Source organism: Meriones unguiculatus, chromosome 3, assembly GCF_030254825.1.
Source record: "Meriones unguiculatus strain TT.TT164.6M chromosome 3, Bangor_MerUng_6.1, whole genome shotgun sequence".
NCBI lineage: Eukaryota > Metazoa > Chordata > Mammalia > Rodentia > Muridae > Meriones > Meriones unguiculatus.
Genome location: NC_083351.1, coordinates 30,484,469 through 30,506,953, shown reverse-complemented (window position 1 = coordinate 30,506,953; position 22,485 = coordinate 30,484,469). Strand labels below are relative to the sequence as shown.

At 45.2% G+C, this 22,485-nt stretch overlaps 1 protein-coding gene across 1 annotated transcript; it reads left to right on the top strand.

The window, feature by feature from the left end:
- The first annotated feature begins 5,504 nt into the window (after positions 1 to 5,504).
- Positions 5,505 to 11,244, top strand: LOC110547463 (L-amino-acid oxidase-like). The gene is made up of 7 exons (XM_021635038.2): positions 5,505 to 5,540; positions 5,883 to 6,097; positions 6,456 to 6,568; positions 7,322 to 7,523; positions 8,954 to 9,022; positions 9,256 to 9,395; positions 9,639 to 11,244. The coding sequence occupies exons 1-7, from the start codon at positions 5,510 to 5,512 to the stop codon at positions 10,426 to 10,428; spliced, it is 1,560 nt and encodes a 519-aa protein (XP_021490713.1). The 5' UTR covers positions 5,505 to 5,509; the 3' UTR covers positions 10,429 to 11,244.
- The last annotated feature ends 11,241 nt before the right edge of the window (positions 11,245 to 22,485 follow it).

Here is a 22,485-nt window from a genome sequence, read left to right as displayed (position 1 = left end):
AAGGATAATGTCATAGTCTGTATTGCTAAGCCCAAACATAACTTCTATCTGTGACATCTTAGATGCTTTCATTTAATGACCCCTTTGGACGGTGACAAGGGAAAGATGGTGACTGGTGTCCACAGAGAATGTCATCCTAGCCACTTAACTAGCTAACTCTTTTTTATTTTTAGACCCCTTTTGTGAGCATTCATATTTTTTTTTACATTTTCCAGTTCAAGGGCAGTTATCCACAGATCTCTCCCCATACTCATCCTCACAAATTATCTAAACGAGTTCCATGCAAATTCCTGACCATCTAGCCACACATCCAAACAACTTGTGGCCACTTTGCATTGGTCAATATAGACTTTTTCCAATAAGCCATTTGTTCTCCTAAACCAAAGGAACAAATGAGCATCCTACTTATTTTCCTGTCACCTGGAAGGTTTTTCTTCACCATTGTCCTCAGTCATGTTCCAGAAGGAGACATGGTGTTCCAGCCATCAACTTTAAGTAGTGCAGGTGTAGAAGCATCTGTAACCAGCTAGCATCTGATGCTCTTCAGTCAGTCATAGCAAACTTACCAGGGAGATGTAGGTTTGGGCCATAAGTGGAGGAAAAGCAGCAGCAGCCCACTTGGACTGCTTCCTCGTGCAATCTGCTCTTGATTACAGGGAGCACTAGTGCTCATCCTGAGTGCACACTGACATTTGATGGTGTGCACCTGCTGTGCTGCCAGCTTTGTGACCTTAAGGGTCAGGTAACACTGGATCAAGGGTGTGAATTCAAAGGACAGCTCTCAATTCTTTATACCTCCAGCTTCAGGGACAATGACGCTGTCACTCAGACACACATGCAGGCAAAACACCAATACACAGAAAATAGAAATAAATAAATCTTAAAAAAGACTTTATTGTCAATTAATTTTCATCAGGGGCACAAGGACTGTTCAGTGAAGAAAAGATAATGTTTTCAAAATAGTGCTGTAACAAGTGAATGCCCATGTGCAAAAGAATAAAATTGGGCCCTTTCACATAATATACAGAAAATTACTTCAAAATGAATCAAAGACCTAAATGATACTTTTAAGACAAAAAAGGAATAAATTTTCTTTTTTTTCTTTAAAAATGAATTTTATTTTTATTTATTTATTTATTTATTTATTTATTTATTTTTATTTTTTATCAGTTACATTTTATTAACTCTGTATCCCAGCCGTGTCCCAATCCCTCATTCCCTCCCAGTCCCTCCCTCCCTCCCTCATCTCCACCGTGCCCCTTTCCAAGTCCACTGATAGGGGGGACCTCCTCCCCATTCATCTGATCCTGTTTTATCAGGTATCTTCAGGACTGGCTGCAAAGCCCTCCTCTGTGGCCTAACAGGACTGCTCCTCCCTTCGGGGGTGGGGAGACCAAAGAGCCAGTCATTGAGTTCCTGTTAGAAATAGTCCCTGTTCCCCTCACTTTGGGAAACCAATTGGTTACTGAGCTACCACAGGCTACATCTGAGTGGAGGTTCTAGGTTATATCCATACATGGTCCTTGGTTGAATGTCAGTCTCAGAAAAGACTCTGTGCCCAGATATATTTGGTCCTTGTGGAGCTCCTATCCTTTTTCCCCATCAGACTAACTCCCCTTCTTTCTTATGATTCCCTGTACTCTGCCAAAGGTTTGGTCATGAGTCTTTGCTTTGAAAACACTGCTAGTTAGAGTCTTTCAGATGCGCTCAGTAGACTCCTGTCATACGTTCAATGCACATCCCATCTGTCTTTCTAAATGAGGATTGATCATCAATTGAGCGGACATGGGGTAAGATGATCAATCCTCATTTAGAGGAATAAATTTTCATACTGTTGAATCAGGGAATTGATTCTTAAATCTACTCCAAAAGTAATAAGAGAAAAAAATCAATGAATTCTATCAAAGTGGAAATGTTTATAATACAGAGATACTATCAAGAACGCTCAACCAGGGGTAGTATCGCAAGTCTGTGATTCCAGCACCTGGAAGATGGAGACAGAAAATCATCAAGAGTTCATTTCCAACCTCAGCTACAAAGCCGGCCTGGACCCCATAGTTTGACCATAACCAGGAGAAGGCCTCATACCTACAAATAAATTAACAGTAGTAACTGTGGAGTCAATGAGTTATTAAATAAAAAATTTTAAGTGAACACAAAGGCCTTGCCAGGCCACAAAGAAGGACAATGCACTCAGTGCTGATGAGACCCTATAAGTTAGGGTCAGATGGAGGGGGAGGAGGACTTCCCCTATCAGTGGACATAGAGAGGGAATTGGGAGGAGAAGAGGGAGTGAGGGAGGGATTGGGAAGGAAAGAGGGAGGGGGCTACAGCTGAGACACAAAGTGAATAAACTGTAAATGTTAAAAAATTAGAAAATACAAAGATTGGGAGTTAGGGAGGTGACTGGGAAGTCTGGGAAAAGCTAAGAGGAGCAGTGGTAGAGTGGAGGGTGAAAATGACCAAAATACATTGTTTAAAGTTTTCAAAGAATTGATAAAAATAAAATATCAGAAAATAGAAAAGAAAAAATGATAATACAAATGCACATAAAATATTTTCAATTAAATATCTAGTTAAGGACTTGTATATATAATATATTGTCCAAAGTCTTAAGGCTCATGACTGAAGAGAAGGTTCAGGTGTTAAGAGTACTGGCTGACCTCCCAGAGGGCCCAGCTTCAGTTCCCAGTAACTAAAAGATGCTCATAGCATCTGTACCTGCAGTTTGAAGGGGCTGAACCCTCTTCTGGCCTCCAACAGCATTTCACATGTACGGTACTTAGACAGGCATGCAGGCAAAACATGTATACATGTAATATAAAATAAATATTACAAAATAAAACTATGCTCAGTAATTGAGAGAGGCATCCCAGTGTTAAGATGGGGGAATGACCTGAAGAAACTAGTCTCTAAAGGGCATACATGACTGAGCAATAAGCATGTAAAAGATATTCCTCATCAGTGGACATCATAGAAGTCCAAATCAAAACCATATTAGCATTTCACACTCACAAGGTGCTAGGCCAGATCCTTCACACAAATTCCACTGCTGAAATATGAGCTCCTGGCTCACTTACTGGAGCGTGGGTGACTCATGGGTGGTTCGACCACCAAAGCTGCAACCCACCCCAACCTTCTACCTCTCATCTATTCTACCACCCCCAAGATCCTGTACAGCTGAGTAACAAAGGAATGGTGCCTTGAATCTCAAAGGAAGGATTGAGGACCTCCCACCTCCTTCCACCAGGGAGAGTTAAGAGCCTCTTATCCTAGATTTAGCTAATGACTCTGTAATGGTTACAATAGGAGAATGACAGTGTAATGGTTATAATAAGAAAACTACATTATCCTAGACTTAGCATTGTTCTTATTGTTCTATTGCCTTGCCTGTGGCCAAGGTCTTTCCAAATCACCATACCTGTTCTGCTTCAAGATGGTGATGATCATGTCAAACCTAAAGGAAACAGCTATACTGTACACATCATCTCAGATCAGCCTTGACACGGTCTGAAGCACAAGGTGGTGTAATCCAGGCAACCAGGAAGCTAAGGCAGGAGGATTTGGAGTTCAAGGTCATCCTGACCTATATAGCAAGACACTTCTATAGGAAAAAAAAAAAGGAAACAAAACTCCTAGGAAGAAGGTATTATTGGTCTGTGTCTCAAATAAGAAAACCCCAGCGTGAATTCCTCAGGAGGAAGGATTTTAGAAGCCAGAGGACTCAAGGACACCAAAAATCAGCTAAGCAGGGCTCATAGGGCTTCACGGAATCTTAAGCAACAATGAGGGAGCCTGTATGGGTCTGAGCTAGGTCCTCTGCATATATGTCATGGTTGTGTCTCTTGGTGTTCTGCTGGGACACCCAACAGTGGGAGTTGTTTTACCTGCTTTTGGGACCCTTTTCTCCCAACTGGATACCATAACATGTTATATCTGGTTAAAAAGAGCCCTGCTCTTCTCTGAAGCGAAACAAAGGGGGAAGTCGATCTGGGGAAGAAAGGACTGGGAGGAGAGGAGGGAGGGGAAAGTGTGGTCAGGATGTAATATATGAGAGAATAATAAATACATTTTTAAAGATAAATAAAAAATAATTGGAGGGTCTCACTGATGAGGTCCTTTGAGAGTGTACAGCCACACTCAGGAATGCTGAACGTCCGATAATCCCCACAGCAGCTTTCCCTACATTTCTAACAGAGCATAAAGGCTGTAATGCAGCAATTTTATCATAGCATGTTGTTATAATTGTCATGTTATGTTTTTGTTGTTAATTTCTTACTGTGCTTAATCTATAAACTAAACTTCATCATAGTTATGTATGAGTAAGAAAAGACATATAAATAGAATGTGGTATTACTTGTTTTTTAGCTATCTAACAGGAATCTTTGGATTCCCATGTCTGAGGGGAAGGAAAAAGGGAATGATACGTTTCTATTCTCATTTCTTCCCTCTAATAAAGGACAGAAAAAAATATCTTCCAAAAAAAATAAAGAAAGGAAGGAAGGAAGGAAGGAAGGAAGGAAGGAAGGAAGGAAGGAAGGAACAAAGGAACGAAGGAACGAAGGAAGAAAAGAAGCAAGTTAAGACTCAAGTTCAGAAGGGGATCAATTCCACATCCCAAAACACACAACTTCCTAGGAGAAATCTGGACTCCAGCCCAGCTCTGTTGATTCTGTTGCTACTGCCCTTTCCCCACACCACCTGATGCCAGAATCCCAGTTCTAGGCCATGGATACCATGTGCCTCTTCCTTCCCCAACTCCTGTCCCTCCCCTGCCTCGTCATGCTGGTTGGGTACAGACTTTCTGTTCATTTCTCTTGCCAGCCAGCCTGTAAACTAAAACTCATCTTGGCAGGACAGCTGCCTGGCTCCATTCCTTATGGGAGAAAGTCCATTGCTAGGGAAGTACACTGTGTCAAAGAAAGCCCTGAGGTCCCAGAGGAAGGAGCGGAAAATGGGCCTCTGCAGATGGGCCAGGCTGGAGACTGCACCTACCTGCCTGCCTGCCTGGGAGCCTAAGAGGGGGAGGGTCAGAGAGATACAAGAGCATCTGGGCAGAACCCCATCCCAAACAGACATCAGAACCAAGGGCCTTCAGCAACAGTGGTCAGAGAGCAGGCAATACAGAAAGTCCTGGAGCTGTCAGGAACACTGGCTTGTTCTAGAAGTTCAGAGACCGGATGCCCAAAGCAGCTCTCATCCCTTCCCAGGGCCATGGCAACTCTAGAATGGCCTACCTGCTCCTTAAAAAAGAAGGACTAGACAGGGAGAAGAAGCTTTTCTAGAGGAAGAGGCTGTTGGGGGTGTTGGCAGGTACAATGAAGAGGATGAGAAGAAGGTGGGGTCAGTTTTCACTGTCATCTCTCCTCATGGGTCAGCTCTTAAAGCACGGTTGCCCTGCTTGGCTGAGTCAATAGGGCCGGAGGCAGACTGGTGGGATAAGGGCCAAGTATTACCAAGGAGGTGCTGCCTTCTTTATAAAGAGAGGTTGAGCAGCTCTGAGTTCCACATGAGGATTAAGGCCATGGCCAAGAAGAGTGGTAAGTAGGGTCCTGCTCACGGTTTGGAGGAGACAGAGGAAGGAAGAGTTGGATACTGAAATAGGTACAAGTGCTGGATGGGAGAGGGACAGGGGACAACAAGGTGGCCATGGGGCTACAGATATCAGCTGAAACCATGTAAGAGAATAAGAATTGAAATAGCATTATAATCTTAAAAATGAAAATAAATATATATGTATATTCTTAAAAAAGAATTGAGATAGGGATTCAGCTTTATCAAGGCCTGGGATTTAAAGATTTATTAATTAATTTGTTTATTTAGTATACTGGGTGGGGGATGGACTCCAGAAAGAACCCCCACCTTGCTCTCTCTGCTTCCAGGAATCCTTATTTGGGGGATCTTGCTGTCCATCTTCAGCTGCCTTGTCTTCTCTGAGGACATTTTCAAGTGTTTACAGGACCCCGATTATGACACCCTCGTTGACATAGCCCAGAATGGGCTCAAGCCCTCCGAACATCCCAAGCATGTGGTGGTGGTAGGAGCTGGAATGGCAGGCCTAGTGGCAGCCAAGCTGCTGCAGGATGCTGGTCACGAGGTAAGACAGTTTAGAGAAACCCTGATCATCAGCCTTCCATTTGCCTCCTTGGGTGGAAAAAGAAAGAGTGGCCTGACAGGGAGAGGTGCACATGGCGTGTAGGTAAGTCTCCAAACACCCTGAGCCCTCATCATTATAACTGCCATTCATGTTCTTATGGCGACCAGAGTGAAGACCTATGCTACCAAGCAAGGGCCCCCCAATCATTCAGGACCCTCCAGAGCAAACAGCTCCACTGAGGTTATCCTGCACTTTCCTAGAGTCCAGGCCAGAGCCTATAGATATTTGGAGGTGAGAAATGGGGTGAGGAGAAAGGAAAGCACTCCCTAAGAATGATAGCAATTTCTCTGCTCCTCAGGTAACTATCTTGGAGGCCAGTAACTACACTGGAGGTCGGGTGTTCACATACAGAAACAAGGAGGAAGGCTGGTACTTTGATCTAGGACCAATGCGAATCCCAAAAAGTCACAGGCAAGTCCTGTTCAGGAAACGGAATATGGGGGCGGGAGATGAGGAAAAGGTAGGAGGGACCCCAATGCCATCATGCCTGTCTTTCAGTATCGCTGTGTCATATGATCCAACCCAATTAGTCAGGGATGATACTCATCCCCCATGTTGGAGAGAATACCAGAGGACACAGGAAGCTGAGGGTCACGCAGGAAATGACAGATCCCAAAATGACAATTGCTATCATTACTGCCAACCCATCAAACTGTAGGGTAAATATGGGCAGTTTCATATTTTTCAGTTGCACCAAAATAAGATGAGAAAATATAACACCTTCTAATTAGCAGTGTCTACCATGTTTTCAGCCCAAACTTTGTCCTAGACCTTATCTCCACAGATGTTTCTCTTCTTTTGCCTTCAATAGAAACTGAACCCACACTTAACCTCTAAGCCACCAATAACAAAAACAACTGCACCAGCCCAAAGTGGGTATCATAAACACAGCCTCAAATTTACTTCAAAAGGGCATAATGGGATCTCAAATGCTGCCTGGAGCAAAGGACATCTGTCTTACTGTTGAGTACTACTAGTTGGGATTTCATAAAGTCTTTAGTTCCACGAATCCATGCCTTCTTCAGCATTTGGGAGTGGAGGAGGTAATGCCCATATTAAAAGTGATTACAACTGAGCAAGAAATTAGTCTGAGTTCCTAGGCACCAGGTCATTTCTAAGGTGGGACCAGAATGGACAAGGCTGTTATGTCTCTCTCTGCTGCAGGCTAATCCACATCTATGTCAAGAAGCTTGGCCTGAAGTTCAATAAGTTCATCCAGTATGACAACAACACCTGGTACCTACTCAATGGACAGCGTCACCGTGCTGGGGAAGTCAAGGCTAACCCAGATATCTTGGGCTACCCCACCAGTCCCACAGAGAAGAACAAAACTGCCCCACAACTCTTCTACCAAGCCATCATTAAGGTACCTGCTGCCTTCCCCAGCTTCAATCAAGAAGGAAATGGGGAGGTGCCTAAGATCACAGGCCAAATCAGTACATGGACTCAGATCACCTGATTCCCACCCAGTACCCTCATGATTGGTGCATCTACCTTCTAACATCTATTAAGGATGTCACCACGTGCAACTTCACCCTCAACCCTCTCCTTCCATCTCTGAGTGATTCATGGGCCATGATGTGGACAGAAGCAATGGAAAGAAAGGGGCAGAAGTGTTTAGGCAATCCTTGGGCGTACATCAGGCATCCTAAACGCACATTTTGGTAGAAGCCAGAGGTCAACATCAGGTGTCTTCCCTGATTGCTTTCTACTTTATTTTATTTTTAGCAGTTTCTCACCTAACCTGGAGCTTGCTAATGCTCCTGAATTGGCTGGCCAGCCAGTCCTAGGGATTCTACCGCTTCTATATTCTCAAGGCTGGCATTACAGCCCTGTGACAACACACCCCACTTTGTTGCTGTTGTTGTTTGGAGACAGAGATTCTCTGTGTAGCCTTAGCTGTCCTGGATCTTCCTCTGTAGATGAGGCTGGCATCAAACTCACATACACCTGCCTGGCTCTTCCTCCTGAGTTCTGGAAGTACAGGTGTGCACCACCAGGCCTGGCTCTCCCTCTCCCTTTGCAGATTAATATGTTCTCAAACTCACAGAGATAAACCTACCTCTACCTCTTGAGTGCTGGGATTAAAGGTGTGCAACAAAGCTGCCCCTCGGCTCACACCCTGTTTTTAATATGCGCATTAGTGTTTTACCTGTGTGTGTGTCTGTGTGAGAGTGTCAGATACCCAGAATTGAAGGTACAGACAGATGCAAGCTGCTATGTGGGTACTGGGAATGGAACCGAGGTCCTCCTGAAGAGCAGTCAGTGCTCTTAATCACTGAGACATCTCTCTAGCCCCAACTCATGGTATGTTTGTATGGATTCTGAGTCTAGAACTCAAGTCCTCAGTCTTATCCAGCAAGTATCCTATCAAATGAACCTCACCTTCAATTTTTGTCCTGAACTGGTCTTTCATTTCAAGTCATGTGTCACAGTACATGCTTTAATCCCAATACTTGGAAGGTAGAGGTAGGAGGATCTAGGACTGAAGAGCAGCCTCAGCTCTACAGTGACTTGGAAGCCAACCTAGGCTATGAGAGACCCTGTCTCAACAAAAGCACAGGTTTCTTCAAATGAAGGAGACATCCTCCTCAGGGAAGAAGGCACACCCAGGAGCTCTGGGAACTGCCCTTTCCTGGCCTTTCACAGCCTCTCCAAGGGAAATCCAAAGAACCTGACTCCAATCTAAAAGCATGTGTGGCATGTGTTGCCCTATGACCTTGTCTACAACAGCCTAGCTGTCGTGGCCACCTGGAGGCCCAGTTTGATGACAATATCTCTCCTCACCTTCTGCAGATCAATGAATCCATGAAGCCACTCAACTGTCCTGAACTGCTATCCCTTTATGACTCTTACTCCACCAAGGTAAGTGAAATGATAAACTGCAGAATGGAAGTAGAGATGTGCACTCAGGGCTTCAGGCTCACCCAAGGTCCTGAGGCAGTGTCCTGCCTCCAGGATTTTCTCTTTCTATTGCAAAAGCCTTTGCCTCTGTCAAACCCAAATCTACCCTTGCTGGTCCCTGGTCCCCACTAAAGCCTTCCTGTATTCCATACCCTATGAGCCAAACTTGCATCTATGGTGCCCTCTCCCCACAGGCTTACCTAATGAAGGAAGGAAACCTAAGCAAAGGAGCAGTCCAGTTCATCGAGGACTTGATGAATGAGGATGCCGGATTATATGATTCCCTCCTGGAGACCCTGAGGAGTTTTAGCATCTTCTACTCCAAAAGCACAGAGTAAGGCTGACCTGGTGCCAGGAAGAACCCCGTCCCCAGCACTGATTTGTTATTTACCATGTAGGATGCACTCAAGTAAAAATCCCTGCCTGACACGGGGCTTTGTATTCATGAAGGTGATGTTTATAAAGTGTCCAAACAAGAGTCAGAAGATAGGTTCTTCTCAGACCAGAAGTATGGCCAGTGCTGGGAAACACAGAGCTGGTAGTGTCTCCACTCATCTTTCCCTCTCCACCCCTGCAGATTTTCAGAGATCACTGGTGGCTTTGACCAACTCCCCAGTGGCCTCAGTGCCAGCCTGAAGCCAGGCACCATCCATCTGGAGTCCAAAGTAGAAAGAGTGGTGAGAAAGGGAACAAAGGTTGAGGTTTCTTACCGCACAGCTGGGCCCACCTCTTCACTGCAAAACCTCACTGCCGACTACGCCATCATCTCTGCCTCAGCCAAGGCCACACGCCTCATCACCTTCCAGCCACCCCTGTCCCCAAACAAAACGCATGCCCTGCGCTTGTTGCATTACATCAGTGCCACCAAGGTGGCATTAGTGTGCAAGGAACGTTTCTGGGAAAAGGAAGGGATACGGGGTGGGAGCTCCATCACAGACAGGCCCTCCCGCTTCATCTACTATCCCAGCCACAGCCTGCCAGGTGGCAAGGGCGTGCTGCTGGCCTCTTTCACTGTGGGCGATGATTCCCTCTTCTTTACCTCCATGAAGGATGAGCAGGTGGTGGATATCATCATGGATGACCTGGCTGCAGTGCACCAGCGATCCAAGGAGGAGCTAAAGCGTATGTGCCCTGAGTCAGTGGGCAAGCAATGGTCCCTGGACCCCCTCATCATTGGCTCCCATGCTGAGTTCACACCCTACCAATATGTGGACTATTCCAAGCAGCTCTTCCAGCCAGAGGGCCACATCTACTTTGCTGGGGAGCACACCGACCTACCTCATGGCTGGATAGACACTGCCATCAAGTCTGGCATCTGGGCTGCCAAGAACATTCAAGTTGCAGTGGACAAGGAGGCAACTCTGTAGACAGATGCCCTCTTCCAACAGTTGGGATGGTTGGGTTTTTCTCCCAAGAACAATCTGTGGGGAGTCTGACAGGGTAGGCTAGAAGACAAAAGTAGGTAGAGACCCAGAAGAAGGTCACCTCTGGTCCCTTAGTCTGCAAGCAGGAGCTGCTCAGGGAAGCTGGCAGGAGACATCACCCCCTTTCCTGCCTCTCTCGCTGCCTACAACTCTACAGGAAACAGCAAAACTGGGGAGGTGGGAGTCCAGGCTGGCGAGTCCTAGAGTCAGCCTTTAGCCTGAAGGAAATTGTCTCCAGATGTAAAACAATAACAAGAAAAAGAGAGAGAGAGAAAGAGAGAAACCTCAATGTCTGACTTGTGTTACAACTACACATCTTTAAAAGAGCACACAAACCCCAAGGTACTGTCACATTGAATGGAAGACTGACAAAGGAGCTCACACCCAGAACACTCCCAAACTCCATTGCTGTGTGCCTGGGCGCCTCTCCTCTTGGACCAGCCTAGGTGGACAAAGAGAGCAAATGCCTGCTTTTCTTCCTCCTGATATGCACTGGGGCATCTCAGTCACCCTGACAGAGTCGGCTCCCCTCACCAGCCAGATCTCCTGCCTCCACCTGCCACTGTCTACACACAGCCCTGAGAGGACACCTTGCTCATTTCACAACTCCTTATCCACTGTCCCCTCACTAAAACCCAACTCTCTCTAAAGAACCAACCTAAGTAAGCTCTTTCTCCTCAAATCCTCCATTACACCCTCTCCAAATTTATGCTCCCGCTCCTCTGAGTCCCACTGTCCCCCTATGGAAACAAATGACAACCAAATCCAGACACCCCAAATGGCTGAGATCACATTTTTTATGATGTGTGTGTGAGAGAGTGTGCGTGTTCTTGTGTGCTTGTGTGCATGCATGTATGAGAGCCTGCCTATGCTTACTTGACATGCCACGGGCAACCACATGGCAACTGGCTGAGAAGCAGAAACACAGAGAATACACAACACTGAGAAATCAATTCTCCTTGTGTTCAGGATCAGTTCCCATATCTGACTCAATTTTTATTCTAATTTCTCAGAAGTCAAAAGTCAATCTCAAGAACTGGGAGATCAGCTAAGTCAAAAAAAAAAAAAAAAAGCCCCATTGCCTCCACTTTGGAGTACCAAATGCCAACCAAACCCAGACACCCCCAAAGGGCTGAGATCACATATTTTATAATGTGTGCCTGAGAGAGTGTGCGTGTTCTTGTGTGCTTGTGTGCATGCATGCCTGTGTGAGAGCCTGCCAATGCTTACTTGACGTGCCACGGGCCTGGCACCACATGGCAACTGGCTGAGAAGCAACAACACAGAGAGTAGAAACACTGAGAAATCAACTCTCCTCCCCCTGCCTCCCCTTGTGTTCAAGGTTCAGTTCCCAAATCTGACTCATTTTTATTCTAAATTCTCAGAAACCAAAAGTCAATCCCAAGAATAGGGAGATTAGCTAAGCAAAAATGGTAAATTGAGTCACAAGCCCTCCTCATTTGACAGGCTGTGGAGACTCACCAGGCAAGCGTGATGAAACACTGTTGGAGTTTTGTGGAAGAGTGGCACAGATGTGAGAAGGAGGAAGAGGGAAAGAAAATTTAGTTTCTACTGCAACATGGCCCATTGTTAAATCTAGACAGCTCTTCTCTGATACCCATGTGTCACCCACAGTCAGGACATTTTTAGTTCCAAATGACAGAAATCAAACTGGGGCTTTCAGTGGTGTATCTGAGGAGCAGGGGTGAGGTTCCCCATGCCCAGAAGTCAGAATGAAGCTGCTGTGATCAGAGTGACTGGGCCCCAGACTGACAAAGCAGTGTTAAGGGCCCAGAGTCTAGAGTTAGGGGACCCTGCCCTTTTCTCCACTCCAGATAAACACCTGTGGTGTGACGTACACTAGGTCACAAAAGAGTGGGCTCTCCTCCAATGCAAATAACCACAAGGTGCACACTTGCTTATGCCATTAGTGCAAGCAAAACAGCTACTCTCTGGGGCTTGGAAATAGACTAGAGCAACATTCTCAGGAGAAGCTGCTTTGCCTGGCTACCGATTCTGCAGAGGGGAATTTTCTAGGGGTGTCTTGGTGACAGTAAGCACACACACCCTTTCCTTGAGGTCCCCCACAGAAAGCTTAGGTTGGTCCCATTCACAGCTGTAGAGAGTTGGAAAGGGAACTTACTGTTTGATCAGTACCAACACAATGTGGGGCTTGGGATTCAAGCCTAGCCAGCAGTCTCTATCTACATCTAGGTAAGGATAGTTAAGAAACTGATACAGGGGGAGGGACAAGATGGAGGTGCCAGGAGAACAGTGCATCTGAGGAGCAGGAGCAGTTCAGTCTCTTGGTCCATACAGGGACCAAGAGACTGAACTCTAAGCCCTAAAAAAACAGCGATCATGTTTCCCAGGTGAGAGAAAACCCCCATGGTGTGGGAATCAGTCAGGTCCACTCTCAGGTCACCCATCCAGAACCGGGAAGAGATCCCAGTTTGTGAAGACACTAGGTTGGCAGACCAGAGCCACACACCTTCGTGTCTTGATCACCTTCCCAGACTGAACAGTGGGCACAAAAACACCAGAGACTGGGAGTCCCAGTAGTAAGAAAAACCCAAAGGGAAGGAAGGAAATGTGACTGACCACAGGTTAACCAGTCTTTCCCTGGAAAAGGTCTCACAGAAAGGCAGGTGCCAGCCGCCATCACCGAACTGGGCTCCAGCTGTGAGCACAGAGACTTGCTGTGCACCCAGCTCTCTGTCACAAACAGAGCTGTGTGCACCAGGGCAACAGAGACTGAGAGTCCTTGCCAGGAGTAAACCCCACAGGGAAGGAAGGAAACAGGGACAGACTTAGGCCACCCAGTATATCCCTGGAAAAGGTCCTGCAGACTGGCCCATCCCAGGGACCGGCTGTGCACCAGCTTGCCTGCTGCTACCAGAAGATCGGTATTCACCTGCCACAGATTACCACTTGGGTACTGGGGCACAGAGCCCCAACCTCACAACTACAGAAGCTTGAGATCCCCGAGATCAACCCTTAGATGCTGCTCCAAGGGGCAACAAGTTATCCCTAACAAAACTGACCAAATCACGGGACACCTAGGTTACAGCAGCAGCTCACTAAATTTACAGCAAGAAACCCAGAAGCAGTGCAGCTGTCTCCAGGACTTCTCTGGGTAAGAGGATATCCCTCTTGACTAACAAGGACCATATTTACCACTCAGATCTCTACACCTGAGGTGAGCTGTGGCAACTCCTGAAAAACACCGGCCATACAATGACCATACCCAAAAAGCTGAGGAGGCTTCCTCCAGGAAAAACCATCTTCCTGCCAAGGGGATTCTCTGCACCACAGGATTCCAAGAACCACCAGAAACTAACGCCCAGCACTTAAGATAGCCCAATGGGTAGAAACCAGTGTAAAAGCCCAACCAACAAAAGACAGAGCAAAATTGCATCTCCAGAACCCAGTTATCCAGGGGCAAGCCCTGGACACCCCAGCATAATTGAAATTCAAGAAGATGGCCTAATATCTATGCTCATGAAGAGGATAACAGAGAAAACACATAAATACGTGAAGACCTAGAGGAAGATAAAAAAACAAACAGATTATAGCCATCCATAAAGAAATAGAAGAAGATAAAGACAAACAGATTATGGCCATCAGAGAAGAAACGCAGGAAGATGCAGCTAAACAGTTTGTGGCCTTTAGAGAGGAAACATTTAAATCACTGAAAGAAATAAAAGAAACAGAGGAATGTTCAAACAGCTGAAGGAATTGAAGGAAAAACAGGAAAAAAAACAGTGAGATAGACAGGTGAAGGAAATCAACAAAATGGCTCAAGATCTGAAGATAGAATTGGAAAAATTAAAGAAAACACAAATGGAGGAAATTGTGGAAAGAAAGAACTTAGGGAAGAAAAAAAGGAACTACAGAGGTTAGCATAACCAATAGACTACAAGAGATGGAAGAAAGAATCTCAGGTGTGGAAGGAATGGATGTGTCTGTCAAAGAAAATGTTAAATCTAAAAAATTCCTGACACAGACCATCCAAGAAATTCAAGACAACATAAAAAGACAAAACCTAAGAATAATAGGAATAGAGGAAACAGAAGATTCCCTCCTCCTAGGCCCAGAAAATATTTTCAACAAAATCATTGAAGAAAATTTCCCCAACTTAAAGGAGAGGCCTATAAGAATACAAGAGCCTGACAGAAAACCCAATAAATTAGACCAGAAAAAAAAATTCTCCCGCCATATAATAATTAAAACAGTAAGTATACAGAACAAAGAAAAAATACTAAAAGCTGCGAAGGAAAAAGGCCAAGTAACATATCATGGCAAACCCATCAGAATAACACCTGACTTCTCAACAGAGACTGTGAAAGCCAGAAAGGCCTGGACAGATATCATGCAGACCCTAAGAGAACACAGATGTCAGCCCAGGCTAATATAGCCAGCAAAACTCTCAGTCATCACAGATGGAGAAAGCAAGCTATTCAGAGATAAAAACAAATTTAAACAATACCTTCCCACAAATCCAGCTTTACAGAAGCTCAAAGAGCGACAATCAATAAATGGGACCTCATGAAACTAAGAGCTTCTGTAAAGCAAGGACACCGTCATCAAAACAAAACGATTGCTTACAGATTAGGAAACAATCTTCACCAACCCTTTATCTGACAGAGGGCTAATAGCCAGTATATATAAAGAACTAAAGAAGCTGAAAAGCAACAAACAAAGTAATCCAATTAAATAAATGGGGAACAGAGCTAAAGAGAGAATTCTCAATAGACGAATATAGAATGGCAAAGAAACACTTAAAGAAATGCTCAACCTCATTAGCCTTCAGGGAAATGCAAATCAAAATGACACTGAGAGTTCACCTAACACCCATCACAATGGCCAAGATCAAAAACTCAAGTGACAACACATGCTGGAGAGAGTGTGGAGAAAGGGGAACCCTCCTCCACTGCTGGTGGGAATGTAAACTTGTACAACCACTCTGGAAAACAATCTGGCGCATTCTCAGACAATTAGGAATAGCACTTCCTCAAGATTCAGCCATACCACTCCTAGGCATATATCCAAAAGAGGATCAAAAACACAATAAGGACATTTGTTCAACCATGTTTGTAGCAGCTTTATTTGTAATACTCAGGAGCTGGAAACAACCCAGAAACCCCTCAACTGAGGAATGGATACAGAAATTATGGTACATATACACAATGGAATATTACTCAGCAATGGAAAATAAGGAAATCATGAAATTTGCAGGTAAATGGTGGGAACTGGAAAAGATAATACAGAGTGAGCTGTCCCAGAAGCAGAAAGACACACACGGTATATACTCTCTCATATACACATATAATATAGGATAAACCTACTAAAATCTGTACATCTAAAGATACGAATCAAGAGGGAGGACCCTGACTAAAATGCTCAATCCCCACCCAGAAAGGCAAAGAGGATGGACAGAAGAAGAAGAAGAAGAAGAAGAAGAAGAAGAAGAAGAAGAAGAAGAAGAAGAAGAAGAAGAAGACGACAGGAAACAAGTTAGGAACCTTCCACAGAGGGCCTCTGAAAAGTTCTGCCCTGCAGACTATCAAAGCAGATGCTGAGACTTAGGGCCAACTGTTGGGAGACTGCAAGGAATCTTATGAAAGAAGTGGGAAATAGTAAGATCTGGAGAGGACAGGAACTCCACAAGAAGAGCAACAGAACAAGAAAATTTGAACACAGGGGTCCTTCCAGAGTCTCATATTCCAACCAAGTACCATGCATGGAGATAACCTAGAACCCCTGCACAGATGTAGCCCATGGCAGTTCTGTGTCCAAGTGGCTTCCATAGTAGTGAGAAGAGGGACTTTCTCTGACATGAATTGAATGGCCTGCTCTTTGATCACCTCCCCCTGAGGTGGAGCAGCCTTTCCAGGCCACAGAGGATGACAATGCAACCACTCCTGATGAGATCTGTAAAACTAAGATCAGAAGAAAGGAGAGGGGGACCTCCCCTATTAGTGGACTTAGGGAAGGGCATGCTTCCCTAAGAATGGGGAGAGGGGGTGGCACTGGGAGGGGAGGAAGAAGGGGCTTATGGGGGGATACAAAGTGAATAAAGTGCAATTAATAAAATTAAATTAAATTAAAAGAAGAAATGGATTATTGAAAGTATGGCTTTTTAAGTAATGAACAAAGCAGTTCATGGCTTATCTTTGAATGTGAATGTACTTGATATGTGATTTTTATCACTGTATTTTATGTTACCTTTGGTTCTTCTCTTTGTTACATTAGCCAAACACTTTTTTTCCAGAAAGAAATTAATGGGAAATTTAACAAATTATAGACTTAGTTAAGCTTTTATTTTTGATAATAAAATTCAATTTTCCTTTTGTATTTTAATACCATAAACAAGTTCATCTATTAAACTGTGAATGTAAGAAAAACAAAGAAACTGATACCATCCTTTTAGCATCCCAAACACCGAGGGGCTAGCTTCTCCTGCATCCTTGTCTTTATCCTCAAGATTACTGAGGGAGTTCCTGGGCAAAGGGGAAGTTTAGTGCTTACATTTACCACCTGGTAGGGGTCATATCTCGGGGTGCTAAGATGGGCTGGTTCAGGCCAAAGGGCCCATTGGACAAATTGCTGGATGACCCTAGGAGCAATCTTCTTTTGTATAGTAAATTTGCTGCCTGGATCTAGACCATTCAGGTATAACCTGACTCCCCAGGTTCTACCAGGTTCCCAATAAAGACCTTCAGCTTCCTGCCCATTATGGATATGGGATTGCATTGCCTGTGGGCACAGGCAGGCGATGATGGTTTTCTCTATGAAGGCATCCCTGTGCCTCCAGAAGAATTCCTTGCACAACCCCTCCTAGCACAGAAGTACTCTCCTGGGTTCTGGCAGCCTGGGGCAGGGGACAGCAGCCTGACAGGCATAGCAGTGAGATCAGAGCCCCTTTTCTTCACCAGTGGACCCACAGCCCCAGGAGTGAATGAGACATCCCCAGAAGCCTCTGGTTGTAGAATTTTACAGGAATCTACCTGGAAGGTGGGTTGGGTCATGGTGGGTAGATTAGCTATGGGCTCCCCAGTGCTGCTCTTTCTTAATTCACATTCACAGGGTCCTGCTTTATTGGGGTTTAGGGCTTTTCCAAAGCCCTAAAGAAGGGATCAAAGAAGACAAAACAGGACAACTGCAATTATGGGGTCAGTCTTATCTTTAGGGGGTCAGAGAGTGTGTAGTTATCTTCTGAAGCTGCCTTCAGCTAGGTGTGGGGGATCTGTGAGGAGACCATTGACCTTCACTGCTGTGGGGTGGTGAGGACCACAGACAATACTCCTTTCTGCATTGGCTCCAGGCTCCTGGTCAGGATCTTCTTTCCTCACAGGCTGAAACTTGTGGGCAGACTCAAACTCAGGGCAAAGCCACAGCCTCTTGAACTGCCTGGAGACTAGTGTGCTGGGTCTGTTGCAGGCCAGTAAGGTATTGAAGAGGGCGGTTAGTAATTTCTGCCTTATGCATAGCTTAGGGAGGGCAGGTGGTGGATGGAGGCCAAGGTGATGGAGGCCTTTCGAGGTAGGAGTTTGGCCCAATTTCCCCTGGTCTCAAAGACATGTTTGGTTAAACTTACTTTTAATGTCCTAGTCATCCTTTCTATCTGCCTGAAGCTTATTCCAATCAACGTTTAGGACCTTTTGCCACATTTGGAAGAACTTAAGCCATGAAGGTCAAGTCATTGCTGGACCCCAGGGAGAGAAGCTATCCAAATCTAGGAATTAACTGTTGGAGGAGTTTCTTGGTGGCCACTGAGGCCATTTCCATCAAGGTGGGACAGGCTTCCACCCATCCAGGGAACATTTCTATGAAAACAAATAAATATTTACACCTCAGAAGCATGAGTAAAGTCTGCTTCTCAGTGCTTTCTGGGAGTGCTTTCTTGGGCGTGGAGTCCTCCTTTGGGGTTCACTTGTGCACAAATGATGGATCAGGACACCATGTGAGTGACAAGATTGTCCAGTGGAGGGATGTAATATATGAGCCTGAATAACTCAGTGGTTTCGACACCCCCAAGTGTGCAGCCTGGTAGAGTATGGTGGGCATTTGTCTCCTGAGAATAGCAGGGAGCACAGGCTTCCTGTCCTTCAAGAGCCACCCAGATTTCTGTTCCTCTAGGCATCTTCCCTTTCTACTCATTTGATCTCCTCCTGTATATAGTTTGAACACTGGACAATTCGGGTTCAGACAGGGTGACCAAGATCTAGAGAGGCCACACTCATTCTAGAGCCACCTTCTGGGTGGCTAAGGCTGCTTGGGCCTCTGGCAATTCCCGTTTTTGATGCCCTTTGTAATGGACAGAAGCTACCTCTTTGGCAGCCACACAGTCTATAATAAGACCAGGATTTCTTCTTGGTTTATATTTTCTTTTCTGGCTAAGGTGAGGTATATACTCTTCCTATAGATGGCAGTATGTACATGGGCTATGGCAAATGCATATGGCTGTCTGTATCTCCAGTTGCCCTTCTCTCAGTTTAGTGCATGAATTCATGCCAAGAACTCAGCCTCTTGTGCTGAAGTCCGTTGTCTGAGAGAATGTCCCATACTGTGAAAACTACAGCACAGCATACCAGATTTCCATCTTCAGCAGAAATGCTCCCATCAGTGTGCTCTCATCTTCAGTGTGCTCCCATCATCAGTGTCTCCAATCAACTGTTTGCTCCCATCTTCAGTGTGCTCTCATCATCAGTGTGCTCTCATCAGCACATCAATGTGCTCTCATCTTCAGTGTGCTCCCATCATCAGTGTGCTCCCATCAACAATTTGCTTCCGTCAGTGTGCTGCCATCAGTGAGCTCTCATTAGGGTGCTCCCATGTTTAATGTTCTCCCATCATCAAGTGTGCTCCCATCAACAGTTTGCTTCCATCAGTGTGCTCCTATCAGTAAACTCTCCTCAGTGTGCTCCCATCTTCAGTGTGCTCCCATCTCTGTGGTGTTCCTCTTCGGCCTTCTGCAGCAAGACATCCTCTAGGCAGGTCTGACAGAGTGGACCACAACAGTCACTTCCATGCAAGAGTGGAGGAGCTCTGCTGGCTTATCATCTGGCTGAAGGCTGCCTGGGTAGATGGTTGAAGGTTTAAAGAACTGGATACAAGGCTGTTCTTGAAAAGTGCTTGATAATTGCATTAATCAGATATTGGACATCCACCACTCTGCGGTCTCCCTCAAGAGTGCCTCCACAGAGCATAGGATGTTATGGAGTAGATCCTGACCCAAAGTCAGTCTGTCACTTTCTTTTACTAGCATAGCTGTCACAGCAACTGGCAAAAACAGGACTGAGTCTTTTGGATAGGTAATCCACTGGCCTCTTACACAGTCCCAACACCTGGACAAGGACACACTTTGAAATCATTTATGTAGGACAGGATGTCCTCCCTCCCTCTTCCTTCCCTGATGTTTCCACCTTCCCACTCTGAGATCCATTTGATTGGTCTCCTTGAGTGCTGCCATTACTGCTCAGGTCAATATTTTGTTTTGTCTTCTACAGAATCACAGTTACTCTAAGCTTCCTGACCAATTTCCAAGAACTGGAACCTATTTATGACCTCACTCCCTCCAACTTCTGAAGTTTCTTTCTAATATCTGGGTCTGCCTGCATAACAAAAGTAATATGAGTTGCTTGTTGGTTTTTCTGCATGTCTGAGTCTACAGAGGTGAACACTGGGTGGCCTCGCAGAGGAGCCGCTGGAATCCAGCAGGTGATTCCAGGGACCCTAGAGACTCTCAGCACCTTACACAGATTGGTGGGTTTTCTAGCAGCTGACCCTTTCCCAAAAGAGTCTGGTGAAAATTGTACCTAGCCTACTTATCTTGGTCAGTACTGGGGTCCCATTCAGGTTGGATAGAGGGAAATAACCACTCTATCTGGGCTGCACTGTCAAGCAGGGATCACCTGCCTGGCAGCAAGGCAGCTTTCCTATTCTCAGTCTAGACTCTATTCCACTACTTGGCCATGAAGAGATGGCCAAGACCGGTTGGCAATCATCCCAGTTTAGCTGGTGCCTGTAAAAGACTGTCTGGAGCTAGCTAAAAAGAGCAGGAGTTTCAGAAAATGGTGGGTTCTGGTTTTACAACTGTACAGATCATTTGTTGAGAAGGAGATAAGCCATAAAAGGGGATGGAGACAATCCCTGAGCCTTGGGACATTTGAAGGCACTTCCTTTAGCAGGAGGGTGGAGGCTGCCTCTGGCCTGGCGACATTTCTCCCAGAGTAGTGTAAAACAGAGCCACTCCGTGTATATACATGTGAGGAGGAAAGAAAGGGACCAATCCCCACAAACCCAGAACAGCTGGGGGAACTATCTCCCCTTCTCCTGATGCAGCTGTCTGCTGGAGGGGCTCTTAAGCAGAAGCAGAGAGAGTGCGGTGCCTGGGAACCATTACTCTTCCCAGTGCACAATCCACTTACAACTTCACAGATGGCAAGAACACGGGGGGAGGAGGGTCCCTATAGATGCATTTAGGAGAGAGACTATGAAGCAATAGAAGCCCCAGATAAGAGGCCAAGTCCCTCCCTACCTCCACACAGGGACTTGGATGAGGAACCATGATCCAGGTGCAAAGGACAAGACAAAGAAAGAGAACACTGACCCATAGAGGCACTCCCGGAGTTGAAACAAGGGCAACAAAGGCAAGAGGCCAGGTTCAGCACCCTTCAAGGCAGCAGAGAAAAGAAAAGATTATTTGGCTCTGTTGTTTCTGAGCCATGATGAGAAAGACCATTATGGAATGGTGAGGATCCCATGGTAGAACAAGATGCTCACAGAGAGTATGAGAGGAAGGGCCCATAGGTAACATAGATCATCGAGAAGCATGCTCCCATGACACACCTCCTCTCTCTAGGTCCCACTGTCCAATAAGCCATTCTACACTACACTCAACAATGGATTAACCATTTGTGCACTTGGAGCTACTGTGACCTAAACATCTCTCAATAGGATCACCATCTTGGGACAAGCTTCACCACTTGGGTTTTCTCAGGGGTCTCTTCATGGATAATCTATAACAAGGAGTGGTGGAGTAGCTTCCTTAAACCCACAAGCAGAGAAAACAAGTGTTGATGAATACAGAAAACAGGAACTGAGAATGACCTCAGGATCAAGGTAAGGTCCAAAGGATGAATACAGACTACCATTGACCCGTTGTCCATTAAGTCCTCCAAGTTATTCATCATCTGAACTATAAGGAAAATATCATCTTTGAGAGACAGTTAGATCCTGTAAAAACACATTCAGAGATGATCTCATAGAGCATGGGTGGGTTCTTGACCTCCAGTACTTCTAAGTGACTTGAGAATGAGGGCAGGATTGGAAGGAAGGCCAATCCAGACTGCTATACCCACTAAAACTTTCAGTCAACACATACAGAGAAAATACCTATCTACTTACAAACTCAGCCCTACAGAAGATACTAGAAAGAAAAGCCCAATGCAAGGAAATTAACTACACCAGAAAAAAGTACAGGAAATAAATAATCTCACACCAGCAAAACTTAAAGAAGGCAAAGCCTATACGCACACAAACAAAAAAAACAACCACCAACAGCAACAACAAAATAACAGAAATAACAATCATTGGCCAGTGATATCTTTCTATAAATAAACTCAATTACATTGTAAAAAGACATAGACTGACAAAAAGGATGCAAAACAAAACAAAACAAAAAAAACAACAGGATCTTTACATCCTTCTGCTGCCTGTAAGAAAAAATGTCAACATCAAAGATAGACATAACCTCTGAGTAAAGGGTTGAAAATCTATTTTCAGAGCAAATGTACTTAAGAAGCAATCAGGTGTAGCCATTCTAATATCTAACCAAGTAGACTTCACATCAAAATTAACCAAAACAAACAGGAAAGAATACTTTATACAGAGATCCAAGAAGGTGGGGCCAGTTAAGACTGTGTCTGAGGAGCAGGACAGCAGTGTCAGCACAACAACAGGGAGACTGAAATCTGTGCCTAAAACATCAGCAAT

Bases quoted from the DNA above. Each gene is read 5' to 3' on its own strand.
- LOC110547463 (XM_021635038.2), top strand. From the start codon at position 5,510: ATGAGGATTAAGGCCATGGCCAAGAAGAGTG. The intron at 5,541-5,882 runs GTAAGTAGGGTC...CTCTGCTTCCAG, and splicing joins GGCCATGGCCAAGAAGAGTG to GAATCCTTATTTGGGGGATC. The intron at 7,524-8,953 runs GTACCTGCTGCC...CACCTTCTGCAG, and splicing joins TCTACCAAGCCATCATTAAG to ATCAATGAATCCATGAAGCC.